Source organism: Labrus bergylta, chromosome 6 (assembly GCF_963930695.1).
Source record: "Labrus bergylta chromosome 6, fLabBer1.1, whole genome shotgun sequence".
Taxonomy (NCBI): Eukaryota; Metazoa; Chordata; class Actinopteri; order Labriformes; family Labridae; genus Labrus; species Labrus bergylta.
Window position 1 is genome coordinate 16,602,079 of NC_089200.1, and position 17,748 is coordinate 16,619,826.

At 39.4% G+C, this 17,748-nt stretch overlaps 2 protein-coding genes across 2 annotated transcripts in view; both read left to right on the forward strand.

Moving 5' to 3' along the window:
• The first annotated feature begins 3,618 nt into the window (after window positions 1-3,618).
• On the forward strand, window positions 3,619-6,290 carry LOC109987742 (claudin-1). The gene is made up of 4 exons (XM_020638934.3): window positions 3,619-3,989; window positions 4,454-4,618; window positions 5,276-5,354; window positions 5,453-6,290. Exons 1-4 carry the CDS (start codon window positions 3,788-3,790, stop codon window positions 5,619-5,621), a joined length of 615 nt encoding a protein of 204 aa, XP_020494590.2. The 5' UTR covers window positions 3,619-3,787; the 3' UTR covers window positions 5,622-6,290.
• A 3,210-nt stretch (window positions 6,291-9,500) lies between these two features.
• Window positions 9,501-17,748, forward strand: part of p3h2 (prolyl 3-hydroxylase 2) — a 51,842-nt gene continuing 43,594 nt past the window's right edge. The window contains exon 1 of the mRNA XM_020638921.3: window positions 9,501-10,137. Within this exon, the coding sequence (XP_020494577.2) occupies window positions 9,721-10,137 (417 nt within the window). The 5' untranslated portion in view covers window positions 9,501-9,720. The remainder of the gene's footprint in view (window positions 10,138-17,748) is intronic.

The following is a 17,748-nucleotide window of genomic DNA, read 5'->3' on the forward strand; positions in this document are numbered from 1 at the left end:
GCATGCTAATTTTCCCCAAAGTCGAGTCTCAGATGCCTTACATTCAAAGTTTATTACAGCCCACTCAGCAGTTGTAAAGTCATTTCACTTCATCTAAAAAGATTTAACCCTCACATGCTGGCAAAACAAATCAGAGCATTACAAAAGTTAACAATTATCCTCTTGAAACAATTAATACATTATTCAACATATACTGGTAACTATCCAATAGATGCTGTGATATTTACTATGTTGTAAATGAACCCTAAAGTGATGGACTGATTGATTCATATACGTGCATATATGAAGGTTATGGTCAATTCATATGAATTTGCTTTGTTTCTTTTTTGTTTTCAAATGTGTATCATTCTACATTCTGTTCCCTGCTAATTGGTTTGCATTACCAGAGACTTCTAAAGCAATGTAAAACATTTTACTGTTGTGTCTTATTTCTATGTTGTTTGTTTATTTAACAGGGACACATGCAATGAACATTGCTTCATGTAAATATGAAGCAATGCCATGCATACAGGTTTCTAATTTGCAACCTCTGTCCCAATAAATACATTCCATAATTTGCTATAGAAGGTAAATTGTTGTGACACGTTTGAAATTTCCCCCAATCTGTCTTCGTCTAAGGCAATGTGACTCTACATGACTGTCTATAGGGAGTAGGCGTATCTGATGATTAGGCATCAGAATCATCGTCACACACACAGCACTCCATCCCACCCCATCTCTCACCCCACCCCACCACCAAACACACACACACACACACACACACACACACACACACACACACACACACACACACACACACACTTTCATTCTCACAATAAAAAGTTTAAAGTGTCGTTTTGTCCCAGGCTTATTTGTACACCCACACAAATTGCTGTGGCCATTTCTCCTTTTACATGATTTTTGTGCTGAGGTTTAAGAAAAACATATATTTGGCAACTAAAAGGAAAGTGCAAGGGCCTCATTTATTTTTGGATGTGAATTTCAACATATTGCCTATGACATAATACCTCAAGATGATGCACAAAAGTGTCTTTGACTAGGAATGATAGTACTTTTAATATTAGTATCAAACTAAATGTTTGCAGATGTTCGGACCATTTACTTTAACTGTGACACAAAACAGGTTCCAAATAGTCCAACTGTAAGAATATGTTAAGACTTATAATGGATATCCTCTAAGTGTGTTATTAACCTGCTTAGAGTACAGCTCAATGAAAGACTAAGGATTTTTTTAATTTGTACATTTATTTCATTCATCAACCAAACAATACAGTTAAATACAAGCATACATTTGTGACATTTGTGATAAAGAACTGACTCCAGAAATTGCATGTAAAATCAAAATATCAGCAGAGTCAACACCATGTCCAATAAGATGTAAAAACATAAAAGTACTGGTCCTGGTAGTAAAACCAGGTTTTTAATGTGACTGTTTGAAAATAATATATTAAGTGTTTATATAAAAACCTGGTGGTAGATGTACATGTAGATGTGATTCTACATGCGAGACAATGTTGACCTCACGTTTTAGTTTAAAATGTCATCTTTTGGCTCTGTCGTGACCCCACATTTAAAAAATTCTTAACTACTGACTCAACGTTCATTTATATTTTTCTTCAGCGTTTCATAATTGTCTCCTCTTTCTCTCTAAAGTGGCTATTAATAACTTTCGTTTTTAGGACCACCTGTTACTCTCAAAGCACATACCAGCACCTGTTATACGTATTGTTCAGCACATATACAAACATGGATATCTTTTTTCATGATGTTCTCACAAAATCTGTATGTGACTCAATTATGACACATATAAGGGAGGGAACCACTGTTACCTATGAAACAAAGGCCATTTACAGACATCATGAGGGAGGACAGGATCAGAGATGACCAATAAGTTACTCTGGCACTAAGGATAGTCTGATAAAAAGAGTTTTCCCCTTATTTTTACGCAAAATGGTTTGACCCTTTTAACTGTGTTTTTAAGCGATTTATTTGATGGATTGTATGTTTTTCCTCACAAAAATCAAGGTGATTCAAAATTCTCAGGAAATTTGTAAACTTTTCCTGATATTGTCAGTAACCATCTGGTTCAGCTGCGGTGTGCAAACCTAGGCAGGAATTCCTTGAAAATAAAGTCTGACCTGAGCTACCCTTTAAGTAACACTAAACAATGGGAGTGTAAAAATTCCAACGTTTGTTATAAAATACTGGCTATGGGGGAACACCAACAGCTTTAGACGTATACAGAAGGGAGCTCTGAGTTGAATTGGGTCAAAATATTTTGATGGTTTATTTCAGGAAAGGGTGGACACTGATCCAATCTAAGAGACAACTGCTAAGTGTTTACAAACTGGCATCCCACACCAAATATGGTCACATCAGTCGGTAATTGTCTGGGTTAAAATGAACCCTGTTTGTTCACATAGAAACAAGCTTGCTGTTGTTAATTGCTGCAGAAAAGAATGACAATTGAGCATGTGATGCCTCTCTTCTTTGAGCCAATAGACGCCTCTTTTACTGGTTTATTTGCTTTTTTCTTTCTTTATATTCTAACTGTAAATGAACAGACACGTGAACGAATATTTTTTAGACAGTAAGTCCTAGATTAAGTTACTGCTACTGTATGTTTCAATTTTCTCTTCCCCTTATTACCTTCCCATTATATTTACATTATTGCAGTATATTGCAGTAGAACAATTCAGTAGCAACTTTATTAAGCTCCTTCATTCTGTTTCATGCAAACATACAATGTCCACAGTTAGTAATACAAAAAAGATATGCAAATAAAAATACAACCACAATTTTTTTTCTTTTTAGGTCAAGGTATGAGGTCATAATATGTGTTGTTATAGACTGACAGCTTGGTCCCCTTACAGTGCTAACTAGATTGCCCAAATGTGGGGTGTTCTTGTGGGCAGTGGGTAATAAAAAAGAGAAAAACAAGTTGGCCTAATGAGCTTTAAGCCTGTCATTAATTTTCTCTCAAAAATTGAGACTAACCAGGCTATTGCAATCCATGCTTATGCCTACAACACAACCACTTTAGTTTTGATGCCCAATGTGGTAAAATGGAGCCAATAGACACGATAACAGGCTCTTCATTACAAACACGGGGCACATTGTGTAACTCATTGGTATTTATTGGTGTCTTGGAAAAAGTAGTTTGTAAAGAAGATAGTATAGACCTACATCTGTATCAGAAATTACAGCTGGAGACTTTTTAAGGTTTGTGAAATATTGTATTTGTGATCAAATGTGGTCTCCCATTCATTTCCAAAGCTGTGTAAAGTTGGATTGAAACCATTAAAGTTCAATGAAAATGGACACCACTAATGTTCTTTGGACAAAAGCCACTTGAGGAATGAAGCATGAAGCCTCTGGTCAGTCAGCCTGTTTAAATGTCAGAAGAGATTATTCAGCAATCAATTCAGTGAATCTATTTTGGTGTCATGTCAGCATTTTCCTCTAAGAATCGTCACCTTGTTTACTAGAACCTGTGAATTGCTCTGATATGATTTATAAGAAACACATCTCTCCTCTCTTTATCAGCTGCAGGTGGAGTAGATACCTCCCAATGCGTCACGCGCCCTCGACTTTAAATAGAGGCTGCAGCAGCGCGCACATATAACGGTCCAGGGAGCTGCGAGAGGGATTTAAACAGACATCACTCTGCATCGATCAATCTGTTCTTCAACAACTTCTGCTCACCTTAAGTGTTTGCTTTGAATCAAATTCTCGGACTTTTCTTTTTAATTGTTTGAACTTTCCCGCTCCTGCATATCTGGACACGATGGCCAGCACGGGACTGCAGCTGCTCGGTTTCCTCCTCTCTCTGGTCGGTCTCGCTGCCACAGTCGCCGCTACTTTAATGGTTGAATGGAAAAAGCAGTATCAGGGAAAGACGCACCGCATCCACGAGGGCTTGTGGATGAGCTGCAGCGGCTACGAGAGAACAACTTGTGAACTATATCAGTCCCTCCTCAAGCTTCCAAGTATGTTGTGTTTTTTTTTTTTTTTTTTATCACATCTGCATCAGCTCTGAAAGCCAGACACTGCCTGTTGAGATACCTTCCACTGATGATAAGTTACTAATATTAGCCAGAAGTGCGTCTTTGTTGTGTTAACCCTGTGGATTGGCCTCACCTGACGTCATTACATCAGTCTGAAGGAATGTGTAAGGTCATGATGATATAATCTTGTTAAATATAGGTCCTTCCAATATTTTATTTAATGCATTATTTTTAATTTCATCTTCAGTTTCCCTTTCTGTTAAAACGGTAATCCTATATGATAAACAAAAAAAATGTAGGACCCTACCTTTACTTTCAAAAATAAGAAATATTAGTAACTAGCTCTATGCAATTAACGGAATGGATCTTCTCCAACATCTGTAATCTGTATAAATGATAGGCTTACTGTATAAACATACTAATGTTCCCCTATTGTATTCCTCTAGCCGAGATCCAGGCTACCAGGGCTGTGATGCTGCTCAGCATATTGCTCTCTGTTGTGGCTGTGCTGGTCTCCACAGTGGGGATGAAGTGCACACACTTCCTGGACGGAAGGCCTGAAAGCAAATCCATCACAACCATGGTCGGAGGAATCCTGTTCATTATTGCAGGTGTGTTGAATGGCAGTCAAACTACATAATTTGTCCTGTACGATTATGACATTTCTTCATCTTTGTTCTTCTTTAGTTAAAATCTGTCAATGAATCTTTATTAAATCAGGAAAGTCTGGTCAATATTAATGTCTTTTTGACCTTGTTGGGCTTAGCTAATGAGGGCAAAACTAAAGGTATTTTTAAAGACAAAAAATGTTAGAAAGATAAGCCAGAAAGAAACCACATAACTATAAGAAAACAGAAATTAGATCTTAAAATAAAGACTAAATGTTTTAATAATCACTAAGTCTGTGGAATCACTTGAAATAACCCAGGAGCTGTGTGAAAGTATGAAAATCAACCAAGACGAATTAAATAAAATATGTTACTGTGATGGACTAACACATCAAGGTCTAAAGACAACAACACAACTGGTGGGAAAGAGAGCAGAATGTTTCTGCTGCCACATGAGCAGAAGTATAACCAGAACAACAGTAAGCGGTTGAATTGAGCTTCTTCATCATTCATTGAACTATCCATCATCTTTCCCCGCACTAAAAAGACTTAAACCTTAAATCAATAATCAAACTGTAGAATAAAAAACATAGTACAGTTGAAGAAATAGATGAAATGAGCATGTTTGTGTTGAACATTTTGATTCATGTCATTCTTCAGGTTTGTTGACCCTGGTCATAACCTCCTGGTATGTCAGCACGATTGTTCATACCTTCCAAGTATCCCATCACCTGGAAAGGTATAAACCACACACAAACAGAAAGAAAAACACAAAAAGTTAGCGGTTATTCTGTGAATGACAATCTATGTAAATGTGCATCTATGCTATCTCCACAGCTACGAGTTTGGTAAGGCGGTTTTTGTCAGCTGGGCTGGAGGCCTCCTTACGATGGCTGGTGGTGCTTTCCTGAGCTGTCGGAGGTGCTCCCGGACCGAGTCGCCTGAGTCCATCAGTGTAAACCACCTCCTCCCATCAGGCAGTAACCAGAAATCCAACTATGTCTAGAGGAGAGAACAGCAGAAGGCCATGCAGAGGCCTCAGACCAGCAGTGATTTTACAAACTTGAGCAGGATGGCAGGCTGTGATGATGAACTGTAACCCAGTCCAGGATTATTGAATACTACCTTCTGTACCACGAGTCAGGAACCAGCATCAGGATTGCTCACAAAACCAGACTGTGTGTACAGACTCTGAATCCCAGTTTTTTTTTTTTTTTTTTTTTTTTTTTTTTTTTAATTTCTTTTTGTTTATCAGTCCATGTAAATCCATTCAGACAAAAAAGGTAAAGGATTAAACTTTTAATTTACTTCATAGTCAATTTTCAAGTGAGTTCATTATTTCAGGTCTATCAGTGCATTTAAACAATGACTTTGTAACAGTAAGAAATCATCAATAATGAATTCAGTATGTTTGTTTCATTGAAGTGTAGACAGAGAGTTTTGAAGCTCGACTTCAACATTTTTGTATTGTGTTTTCCCTTAAATACATCCCATTTACCTCTCTAAGTTCACACTACTGATGATGGATCCTTTCATGTCAATATATGACTACATTTCAATGTTTTCTCAGTAATTTGGTTATTTTTTTGTTGTGTCAAATACTGTGTCAGAGTACAAAATAACCATATGTAGCCTATATTTTGAAAAGAATAAACAAACTTTTTTTTTTACTTAATGTTGGTAGCTGAGTTTTCTGTTTATTACTTAAAACATCAGGCTAAATCACAGCAAGGTATTTACAACTTACTTTATCATACAGGAAAACACAAAGTCCTGAATTCCAATTTTACCAAACTACAGAAGTATTTATAAATAAGTCTATTTAAAGTCAAATATTCTACAAAAATACATCATGTGAATATAATATAAAGTTATAAGTAAGTCTGTAAAATAAAAGTGAAAGGAATATATTCTCTAGAGCAGTGGTTCTCAACTGGTCTAGTCTAAGGACCCACCACCAATTCCTTCATAAATATCGTGACCCAAGTTTCTGATAATTTTTCAACCAATCAGATTTATTGAATGAAAAATAGTGCAGTTTGGACCTCGAATGGTACATAATATAGAAAAGGAAAAAAACCAACGTGTTTTAAGAGCGCTTCATAGACTTTTTACACGTTTTTTTTCACAGTCACATGTTTGCGACCCACTGAAAATGGCTCAGCGACCCACTTTTGGGTCCCGACCCACCAGTTGAGAACCACTGCTCTAGAGGACTATAGAAGGATGAAATGGAATTACTCAAGTAAAAGCACCACTTAGTTGTAAACAGTAGCAGCATTTAGTAACATGTCCTGTTACTCTGCACAGCTGGCGAGATCTTTGTGGGACACTAAAAGAGACCTGAGTCTCTGTTTGAAGAGCGGCATCAAAGGAGAACGAAAAAACAAACCACCAAATTGAATGAGTCCGTGTGATGTAATGAAGCATGACAGGCTTAAATGAACTATTTGCTAATGATTTTCCTCAATCTCCTTCAAGTTTCAAATTAAGTTTATTGATTTAATGTAAAGTTCAGAAGAGATTTAGAACATTGACAAAGACATGTTGTCGTTGATTTCAAACTGTATAGACTTTATAAGTTTCTGCTGTTCTTTGTCAAAGTGGATCCCGTTGTCCTAAAAAGGCTAAATGTGCTCCAGTAATTACAGGCTTTCCTGACACTGAAACAGCTTCCTTCCTCCCGTATCTACAGTCATTTTACCCTCTAAACACTGCATTTACTGGCATCTGTTATCACAGCTGCTACCACGGTTAACTCAGGGAAGAGAATCAATTAGAAAAAGTCTGACAAATTCAGTAAAGCCCAGATGTGTGAGTCATTGTTGTTGGGAGATAAAGGGTGGAAAAAGTACTGAAAAATAACAAGTGCAGTAAACTATTCAATGAGCAACAAAGTTCCTGGAAGGTGACTAACAATAATTTCTTGACATTGGTCACATTATTTTTTTTAGAATGATACGAAAAGCATGTGACAAGTACAAAATGAGAACTGAACATGTTGAAGCATATAAATAAAAGTTAAGATTATGACACAGTATCTCTCAGCCAAACCCCAAGAGAGGATTTGAGTAATGGATAACGGATTTTCATAACACAAAACTGAAACTGTGTCGTGGAGCTTAAGTCCTGTTTTGTTAACGTAATTGATCTTGATAATAGATATGAATAGCAGAGGAAAGGGATATACAATTAAATGATCCAGCAAGGCCTGCTGTTATCAGGGTTTTCCTAAAACATCAAGCCAAACAAAAACAGCTTCAAATTACCGGACTTAATGACCCCATTCTCCATTTTAAACCAAACAAAAATCAGGAGACTGTGTTGTTTTCGGTGGATGTAAACCAATGAAGAGGACTGACTCACTGCAGCCTGGAGCATTTAAAACTTCCTGAAAATTATAAGAAGAATTGAAAGTAAAATAACAAGATGCAAAATGGACGAATGTACAGGTAAAGTACTTGGTGGAAACAAAACTGATTATTTATTCTGATAAAATGCTCAATCATCTTGTGTTGTGTAGAATTTGACCTCTTTTTTTTTTATAGTGAAGGCACTGTGACACATCTCCTTTGATTATCATTTTTTGCATCTGAATGAAGTGAACCTTAAAGTATTTCCTTTTTAAGTTCATCTGTTTCTCTACGTTGTTTTTACCTTTCAAGTTTGGTTTTATATGCCTTTTTAAGTTTCTCTGACAGACTATCAATCAAAAACGTACCTAAGAAAAAAACATACGTACACAAAGTGTTAAAGAATGCAAGGCAGGGTTCAACCAGTTTCCATGATGTGTCACTGACTGAAGTAAACTACTATTTATAGTTTTGGCCTTTATACATTTCATTAAGATGTTAATAAGGAAACATTCTGGATTAAAAGAGTACAACAGAGCAAACATGTGGGTGGGTCTATCTGTCTTGTGTCAACAACAACAACCGTTTATTTTTTAACACCTACATGGGTGGATTCAGGCTATTGTCAGGAACAACACAGCATTACAATTGAGTGTTAATAAAAAAAAAGTAATGTTGCAGTGATTGCCATTGTATAGCCAACACATTCTTGCTACTTTGTCAAGTTTGTATATAGGCTATATTTTGGACGTTGTGAGGAAAAACAAACCAGGGACTATAATCTCTAATTGTATGAGAACGTGTTTGATGTTTTCCTTCTATGTTTAATATTGGTGGAGGTACATTTCATTTTTTTTTTTTAAAAAGGAGGTTTCTGCCCTCTAGTGGCTCTCTGTCAGAGTTTAAAGTTTGTCCGGAGTCCATAATTTGGGATTGTAAGGGGAAATGCCTCCAGAGGGAGACAAACCTCTTTAAATGGATTGTAAACGCGTTTCACAAACACTCACTCAACTCAAAATACAAGCAGCGTTCCTCAACGCCAGTGTTTCCTTGTAAATAGGCTTTTGTAATAATGTTATGTCTATTAGGCAACTCAAATATCTCTTTAATACAGAATCACTGTCCTTCACGGGAGCTATACGTGCACTTTATTTTCAACTTTAGCCTCTGATGTTCAAGTCATCTTTATTTTTGTCGCCTTTGCTTAACAGAGACATAGTCACTTGACTCCTTCACTCAACCGGGGAAGGAACCAACTCTTCCTCTTTTTAAAGTGTCCTCAGAGCCTTAGAAATGTCCAAAGTAATCTCAAGAAGCTACAACTGATTGTTAACTTAAAACAAAAACAAAAAAACTATAACCAGTAGTCCAACTTAATTTTTTTTCGTTGGGTGAAATAGGCTATAGGCAAGTAAAATACTATGCTGTTACTGCCACCCACGAGTCGAGACGTCTTAAAGGACCCCTGCGGCGCCCCTCGCGCCTGCTCCAGCAGCCTGTAGGAGCGCGCGATGTGAATGTGTTCTGCCCATTCATCTCCTGGAGGGGAGGAGTTAGCAGAGCAAGAGAGGGGTCACAACAACAAAATGTGTGTCCCCGACCCGAAGCAACATTATTTCCGCCCTGGCCTTGATACGTCCTGAGAATCACTGAGGAGTTTAAATGGACTCCAACACGAGCCTGTTGTTGTGACTGACAACTTGACTGTGTCTGCTCACCGCCTCCTCACCGTCTGAACCCAAGGAGCAGAGGATGGATGGAAACTTTTACCCGGCTGCTATTTTCTCAGTAGTCCTGCTAACTCTGGCGTTGTCACCTTCTTCGGCTTTTTTGGAGCCATATGACCTTTTATACAACAATGCAGTGCAGGCGTTCTACAACAGCGAGTATGAAAACGTGGTACTCTACATGGAGGGAGCGCTCAGTAGCTACACTGAGGTCCGCCGCACCAGAGTCCGATGTCGGCTGAGGTGTCAGGACCAGCATCCGTTTGATGAGGCATTCACCGACGTGCGCTTCTTCGACGTCGTCCTCCGGAGAGCAGCGTGCATGAACTCATGCATCGAGGAGAAACTCGGCTCGCAGTCTTTGCATAAAGTCAGCGAGGATGTAGTGCAGGACTTCCAAAGGAGGATCCCATACAACTATCTCCAACTGGCTTATCAGAAGGTATGAATGTCAATCTCAGTGAACAGTGTCTTCTGTGAGGAAGGCGGATTTGGGCCACTGACAAACATGTGGAGTTCTGTGTTTTTATTTCTGAATTCTGTCTTTTAGACTCTGAATTCTGAGGAAAAAACTTAAAGACATTTCTGCAGTGGCCCTAATCCTTTTTCCGTACTGCTGTGCTCCATATTACCTGCTGCATTCTTCAACATGCTGCTGCTGCTGCTGCTGCTGCTGCTGCTCGGTAACATGATGCAGGGCGATGAGGTAGACGTCAGAGGATGTCAAAGATGCCCAACAAGCATTCACGTAAGCTGGATATGCCAATAGAAAACTAATGTGGTGTTTTACTTAAGTAGTAGTCAACACTTGTTATAGGGCAGCTGTGGCTCAGAGTTGATCTTAATGAGGACTATTGCAAAGTGAAGTCTTCAGCCCTGGAAGCCGAAGTACAGTGATTTAAATGTCTGTGGCACACATCAAAGACTGTTGTTGACTCTGTGTTGTGGATATTAGATTATGTGGGCTGATCAAGGCAGCCCAGTTCCAGCAGTTCAGCTCTGAACATGTCTGTGCACTTGCCTCAGTCCTTTGTTTACAACCCCACTTGGTCTTTTATGGATCCTCGTGAGTGCAGTTTTATTTTAGAACAAATGCTTGTGGGTTTTTCCATTAAAGGCGGCACTGACTCTTACTTCCTCTTTCGTCATCCCACATCCAGAGAATAATCAACATCTTCTTGAAAATGGCAGATAATAGATAGATTCACTATGATCGTGTATCGTAATCGAACGGCCACTACTCCTCAGTGTTTTCACATAAGACATGTTTTTTATTCACTCTACATTCATACACATTTCCCATGAGGTCCATATTTGGGCTGGGACGATGTTGAGCTCTAGGCGTGGGAACAATTGAAGATACAGAAAAAAGCATGAGAGACGGAAACTTATTCAGACTCTCTGTTCTTGTTGCTCCCCAGGAATAGTTAAGTTTTATGTTGTGTGTCCGTCATATTGCAGGAATATTGCCAGCAGTTTTGTTTCCGTACTATCAAAAGCCTTTGAGCAACAACCATTTGATGGGTAGCTTTACCCTTCCACATTAAGCGATATAATGCTACCACTGCAGGTTTCTGTTGACATCTTTTGTGTACTATAACAATGTTTCCCAGCCGTCTTTTCTTCTTCGTATTATTTAGGACTTCCGATAGATGAAAAGGGTGGATCTTTGGCTTTACAAACACTTCAGTCAACATGCAGACACACAATAAGATGTGTGACTGCTCACAATGATTCAATGATCCCTGCAGGGTCGACTACGGGACACTTCAGGGGGCGGATACTTGCAGTTTCAGTAGCTTGAATTGTAGCTTTCATACAGCAGAGAGAGAGCAAATGTTAGTATTTAAAGAGTTCAATCACGCTCAGGCTGAGTCTGATTAAAATGTTGACCTTCGCCTTTTACCTTGAACGAGAGAGCGACATTTTAACCTGTTTGGAACTCAGCAAGGAAGCTGACACCTTCTCCTCACATAAACCTGAGACCCAGTCAACTTCCACCGCGACGGGCTGCAGATCGGCTCCAAATACCTCGGTGATGACACACAGCCTCCGCTGCTCAGACGTAGAGGGGAGTTAATCTGTCCCATCACTGTCTGGTTTCTCCATTTTTCTCTGAATCAGCAGAGAAAGACTAAAAGCTGATGTGATCCTTTCATAAAAGTGCATGCTCCTGTCTAGACAAGAGTAAAGAAACAGCATTACACACAGATCCTTGCCCAGCTGTGAAAAATAATGCTAATATTTCTAGAACATCTGTTTGGAGGAAAAGGTGGAACGTTGTATTTTATTCTCTCTCGGTACAAGGCAGAAACTCGTTTATTTTGGCCTCCTGTGGGTTCATGTGTGACTCCAAGTGTGTTGACGTCTTCATGAAGTGAGTACATGGCAGCACATCAAAGCTTAAAGCTCTGATATTCATCTAACCACGCGAAAGGAGAGGCAGAGCTGGAGCGCTCCTATTGGCCTGGCAGATCAGAGCAGTCAGTGTGTACATGTGCAGATTAGCACCTGAATCGTGTGTGTTTGGATGTGTAGACACCCTCACATGTGTGTTAGTACGGGGGTACTTGGTGGTGTTTGTGAAAATAAATAACATTCCTGCAGTATTTAACATTCCGGCGTCACACACCCTCCTCCTGACAGCCTCTGGCATAATGCGGTCTTTAGGCTCCACAGTCACCAACTGTTCTCCGCCCTCAGGCTGCTGCGTTGTGTCCCCATCTCACCCATCGCTCCGTCGGGCAAATATTTTATGTTCCTGTTGTGGTCTGTTTGCTTTTCTAAAAAAAAAAAAGAGCGACAACATTCAGCGCTGGAAATCAGTGTACACTTTCATATTCTTCCAAATATCTGGAGATGTTCAATAGAAATTGTCTTACAAAAATAACATTCTTCTGAGGCAGAGAAGGTCTTGTGGAATCTTAAATGTAAAGGTAAAAAAAAAGATGCAAAAAATGCAGAGGTATGGCAGCAGTTTCAGAATGTAACTTGACTATGATTACACTTTTCCCCCACCTTCTTTTTTGGAAGTGTTATAGATACATGAGACGAGGAGGCTCTCTTATGAGTTAATCAAGTACACCTGTCTGGGGAATTGAGACACATAACTCAATAACCATCCCATCAGCATTTTGTTATGAGAACTTCTCCGTGTCTCTCAGCACGATATTAAAAGGTGACGTTAGGTCAGAACAGTCTCTGAGGGCCTGCTGATGTTGGGAACCTCGCTGGAATTTTCTCTCTTTATTCATGATTCCTCTGTGAACGTGATGGTTTGATTACAACACCAGCGGCTGCAAGTGTCTAGAGTAAATTCCCTCTTATTATAGATGACCACGTGGTTCGTTCATATCGGCTGCCTTCGTGCAGGTGTCCAATTGTGTGAAGGGTCGGTAATGATCGCAATGCTTTGGTGTACTAGAAAGTGACAGAGATATTCTTCAGGGTTGGGGGATAATGTCTGTTTTCCAGCTCCGACATCAGCTTGATCCCAAGTGAGGAATGTTGGACGTTGTTAAAATGTGAGTAGAGAAAAAAAGGTAAGATGATTACCTGCAGAGTTCATGACATTGAGTGTTTGTGCACTTAATGGGAATCATTGGTGATGCTTTGTTCATGCAGCTGATAATAGGGAAGTCATAAATATAGAACAGGGGAGACTGTGAGGTCTGTCTTTGTTGAAGAAAGCATTGACATCTGCTCAGAGGCAGAAAGATTGTTGGGTTTTTTTGTCAATCCACAGGGTCATTTAACAGTTATCCTTCAAGTGACTGGTGGTTTAGAGGATGACCAGATGTATAACAGAAGTTAATGGCAGTCATAACTGTTTCTCCACTTTTTTATTCTCTGATGTTGCATAAAACCAGGAACATGTGTGTTTTACGTATGTTCAAGCAAGCAAGCGAGAAATAGTCCAGCACATAACTCCCTTTTCAACTACAACAGAATGTTTTCACCCTTCGATTTTTGTACAGTTTAAACATATGAGAGGCAGCAATTTCCTAGGTTCTTGTAGATAAATGTTTCTTATTTTGGAAAAATTTGGGCTTGCTGTTTCCTCTTGTTTTCAGTCTTTGTGCTACGCTAAGCTAACCAGCTAACCAGCTACCAAACAGACCTTAAAGTGGGATCAATCTGGATGTGTAACCCTTGAGGTGGATGACAGTATGATAAACAGCCATTTACAGTTTATCGTAGAGCAGTAGCCACTTAATACTATAACAACAAAGTATTTAATTCACTTTTTTAGAAAAAAAAAAATTCAACCCTCTTTCCTTTTCTTGTTTCTTTCCTTAACTTGCTGCTTAGTGAAAATATTGAGACTGGACTGGTTTAGATCATTTGTCTTCTCTTGTGTTAAACAGACTACAACTGTTAAAATTGATTGTATTTAATGTCTTTAATGCTGTCTTTAATAGCTGTCAGTGCTATGCTTTGCCCAGGCAGCCAGGCACTCGGCTTGTGCCCAAAAACTTCTGCATGAATGGATTTGAGTGGATAATGGACCGCAGGAATGTGGGGGCACGCCATGGTGTAACACACTGATATTGTTCTCACCCTGATTAATAATTAAGCATCTGCAGGAGAGGAGGAGGCTGGTAATGGATCACTTCTGTAGCGGATTTAAAGCTGGGATGTCACAGCAGCAGGTTGTGGGAGGGAGTCAGACTTGTCTCCGAGGTCATTTGTCAAGTTCTGGCAAAACAGAACAGCAGACCGGAAAGAGGCTGGATCTCTTCGGATGAACCTTCGCCTCTTGATTAATTGAGATTTATCCCAGTTCACAATATCCCTTGTGACAAATGGGAGGATTTGGACCAAAATTCACTCTTAAGTCCCATCCAGCTGGAGAGCAGCATGAAGATATATGTGTGTACGTGGATGTCTGTATTTAAGAAACTGGAGGGTTGACAGCAAGGGAAGTTGTTGTTTTTACAGATTCATTGCGTGTGTGTGTCAATAAATTCTAGCTGTGTGTGTATTATTCTTTGTTTTTTGGTTATTATCAGTCCGGCCAAAGACTTCTGGGTGACTAAATTGTAAAATCAGGGTACGCATGGAAAAACTCGAGTTTGCCAGGCATCTGTTCAGCTTCACTAGTACTGACTTGAACTAATTGTTGGCTGCTGCGGGGCTGCAAACAGTTCTATCTGTCACATTATCTTCTACACATCAGACAGGCAAAGCAGGTCAGTTTTTGTTTTTCATAGAAACATAAAAAAGCAGGAAGAAATTATTTCTGAGACAAGTGTGATGCTCATTTAAAAGTATACACAAACTAAGTAGAAATGTGTGTGCATGAATTTGTCCCTTGCTGACTTTCCGAGAAGTCTACTTGGGACAGTGTTAAGTATTGACAGACAGAGCCTCTATTCAAAATAAAAAGGTTGTTATAGACTATATATGTGTTGTTTACATACAGCCAGGGTGTGTCATTTACTGTAGTCCCCCTGTTAAAACAGCAGAAGTGTAAAGGGCCAGTGTGTACTGTTAATTTTGTCTTTACCAGAATGTTTGTTCACATTAAGCCAGCATCCAGTTTAGGATCTATTCTGAATGTTTCAGTGTCCTGACCAGACAAATATTTGGCTCTGACAGAACTGTTGGCAGCAGATTAGGTCTACCTTTGAGTCAACACAAAGAGAAAACCTTCCTCAGGTTTTCTGAGGCATCCTGTATCCCCCCCCCCCCCCCCCAACAGCTTGATCTGCAAAAACCTGAGCAATAAATTGTGCTAATGTCTCGGGTTACTTCTTTCCTCAGCAGATCATTTCTCACAGTGGAGAGCTGTGGGCTACATGTTGGGAACCACATAGAGGGTAGGGGGCACAGGGAGGCAAATGTGTCATGGAAAACAGAGGAAAGTGAAGTTTTTTTCTCAGTTAGTTTTCTCCTTTTAAAGTTTAAATATAAACACGTTTTTCTCCTTCTGTCCTGAAACATTGACTGATTCATCAATATTTCATCTCTGATAGCAAGAAGTTAAGATGTTTGGTATTGGTGAAACATTCCTGAAGTCTTCTGTGGCATAAAGTTTGGTGTGTGCCTGCTATGCTGGAGTCCTTGCAGAGATCCTTTTCAGAGTCACATGTCTCCTTCACCCTTTTCCTCTGGTAACTGAGCTGATATTTTAATACATGGGCAAACAGAAGTTTAGTCTCTCAGCCTTGACCTGACGTAATGTTAGACATGGCTCTGGCTCCTTGTGCAAAGCTGTTCTGTTACAAAGCGTATAAAATGACATTAACTATTGTTTTGGGTGAAGTTCGGCCCATGACTTGATTTTGTTTATTTTGACAATGGCTTTTCATTAATAATGTAATATTTGACCCGGCCCCCACCACCACAACAAACTGATAGATATCTCTGGTAGATAACCCAGGCCTTGATAAGTCCTGTGTTTTGTGCCGTGATTGACTGGAAGAGACAGCTGCGCTTCATGTTTCATGTTGTATGTACTTATGCACTTAGATTATTTATTAGTGTTGTTTATGTATTTTTATGTCTCCAGCAGCAAACAAATTTCCCTGTGGGGACAATAAAGATACCTTTGACCTTTGACAGGGCTCGGCCTATAGTTCAACTGAAAACATACAGTATTTTGATTATCAATATCAATCGCCTGAACGCTTTCAGATACCAGAATTTCAAATGTGAATTGATTGATTTGACAAAACGATGAATTTTCTGAATCCTGGGTCTGTGAGACTGTGATCGGAATTATATTTTAAACAATCATTCAGATTTTTTTTTCATTTAAAAGCCCAAAATAGATTATCCAACGTACTCACTTACACCTATCCCTCCTTTATGGAGCATAGGCCGTTGACCACAATCCGCAGAGTTATCATATGAAATTGGTAAATTGTAATAATGTTACATTTGGTGGATGAAGTATTGTCTAACATTAGTATATTCTCCCAAACACAGCGTCAACCTACATACAAACTGCAGATGAAAATGAGCTGTTTTGGTTTAATTTCATGTTCCATCATATGGTGTCATTAACTTGTATTTTTCCCAAATAATGAATGATCAAAGTAAATGGTTTCGACATCCTGTGCCATATCCTGTAGTACTCCTCAGAAATGAGATTCATACATATTTTCGGACAGTCTGTTTGGCTTTTTGACCTCACAGCTGTTTCCTGTGAAACTCCATCAGAAGTGTTGATTGTTTATCCAGGCCAGCTCTGCTGTCGTCAGCCTGCAGAAAGATGGCCCCCTGTGAAATGTATGCTTATGTCGCAATGCTTATGCGTGCAAGGTAATCAGAACATATCTTAGATCCAAAGGTGTTAAATCACAGCTGTGTCCTGCCATTAACTTTGCACTGTAGATGTCTACATTTCACACCATGAAAGCGAGAACATAAGAGCTCTCTGAATCCTCCCTACGCTGCACATCACCAAGTTAAGTTTGACAGCTGGCATCAAGAAGAGAACTATATCCAATTTGCGAACTCCCTCTGTCTGCCAAAGAATAATTCATCTTAGCAGCGCATGTAACACCAGGATTTCCAACCAGTATCCCCTGCCGCTCTCTGACCTGCTTATCTTTGTCGTCAGATCTCAGCACCGTCTCTCCCTCAGAGGTTATCCCCTGCAGGGAAACGGGTAGTATTACACCTATTTAGATGACAAGAGAATGTAGTTGTCATGATCTCATGTTGACCCCTGACCCCTGGCCAACACTGACCCTGCAGCGCCTTCATATCTGGTTCAAATCTAAGTGACTTGCAGCTAATAGCAGTGCTGAACAGCATTGGGCACAAGCAGCCACAGACAGGCCTGACTACTGTATCAAAGTCCTGTGACAACAATGGCCAAAAATAAGGAATTGGCTATGAAAGTGAAGTTATTTTTTTGCTGAGCTTAAGTCATCTTTAAACAATTAGAGGTCATTCTTAGTGTCTCTGGTAAGGAGATGATGAGGTCATTGTTATCATACTTCTGGTCTGAATTTATTGGATGAGCAGTTTATCAACTTAAGTCCACAGCATTTGTTATTTCACAGAACAGCTTTACAGACTCCTTATGTCTCTAAATCGT

Excerpts from the sequence above, each read along its gene's own strand:
- LOC109987742 (XM_020638934.3), top strand. The coding sequence starts at position 3,788 with ATGGCCAGCACGGGACTGCAGCTGCTCGGTTTCCTCCTCTCTCTGGTC. Across the intron at positions 3,990-4,453 it reads GTCCCTCCTCAAGCTTCCAA|CCGAGATCCAGGCTACCAGG; the intron begins GTATGTTGTGTT and ends GTATTCCTCTAG. Across the intron at positions 4,619-5,275 it reads AATCCTGTTCATTATTGCAG|GTTTGTTGACCCTGGTCATA; the intron begins GTGTGTTGAATG and ends GTCATTCTTCAG.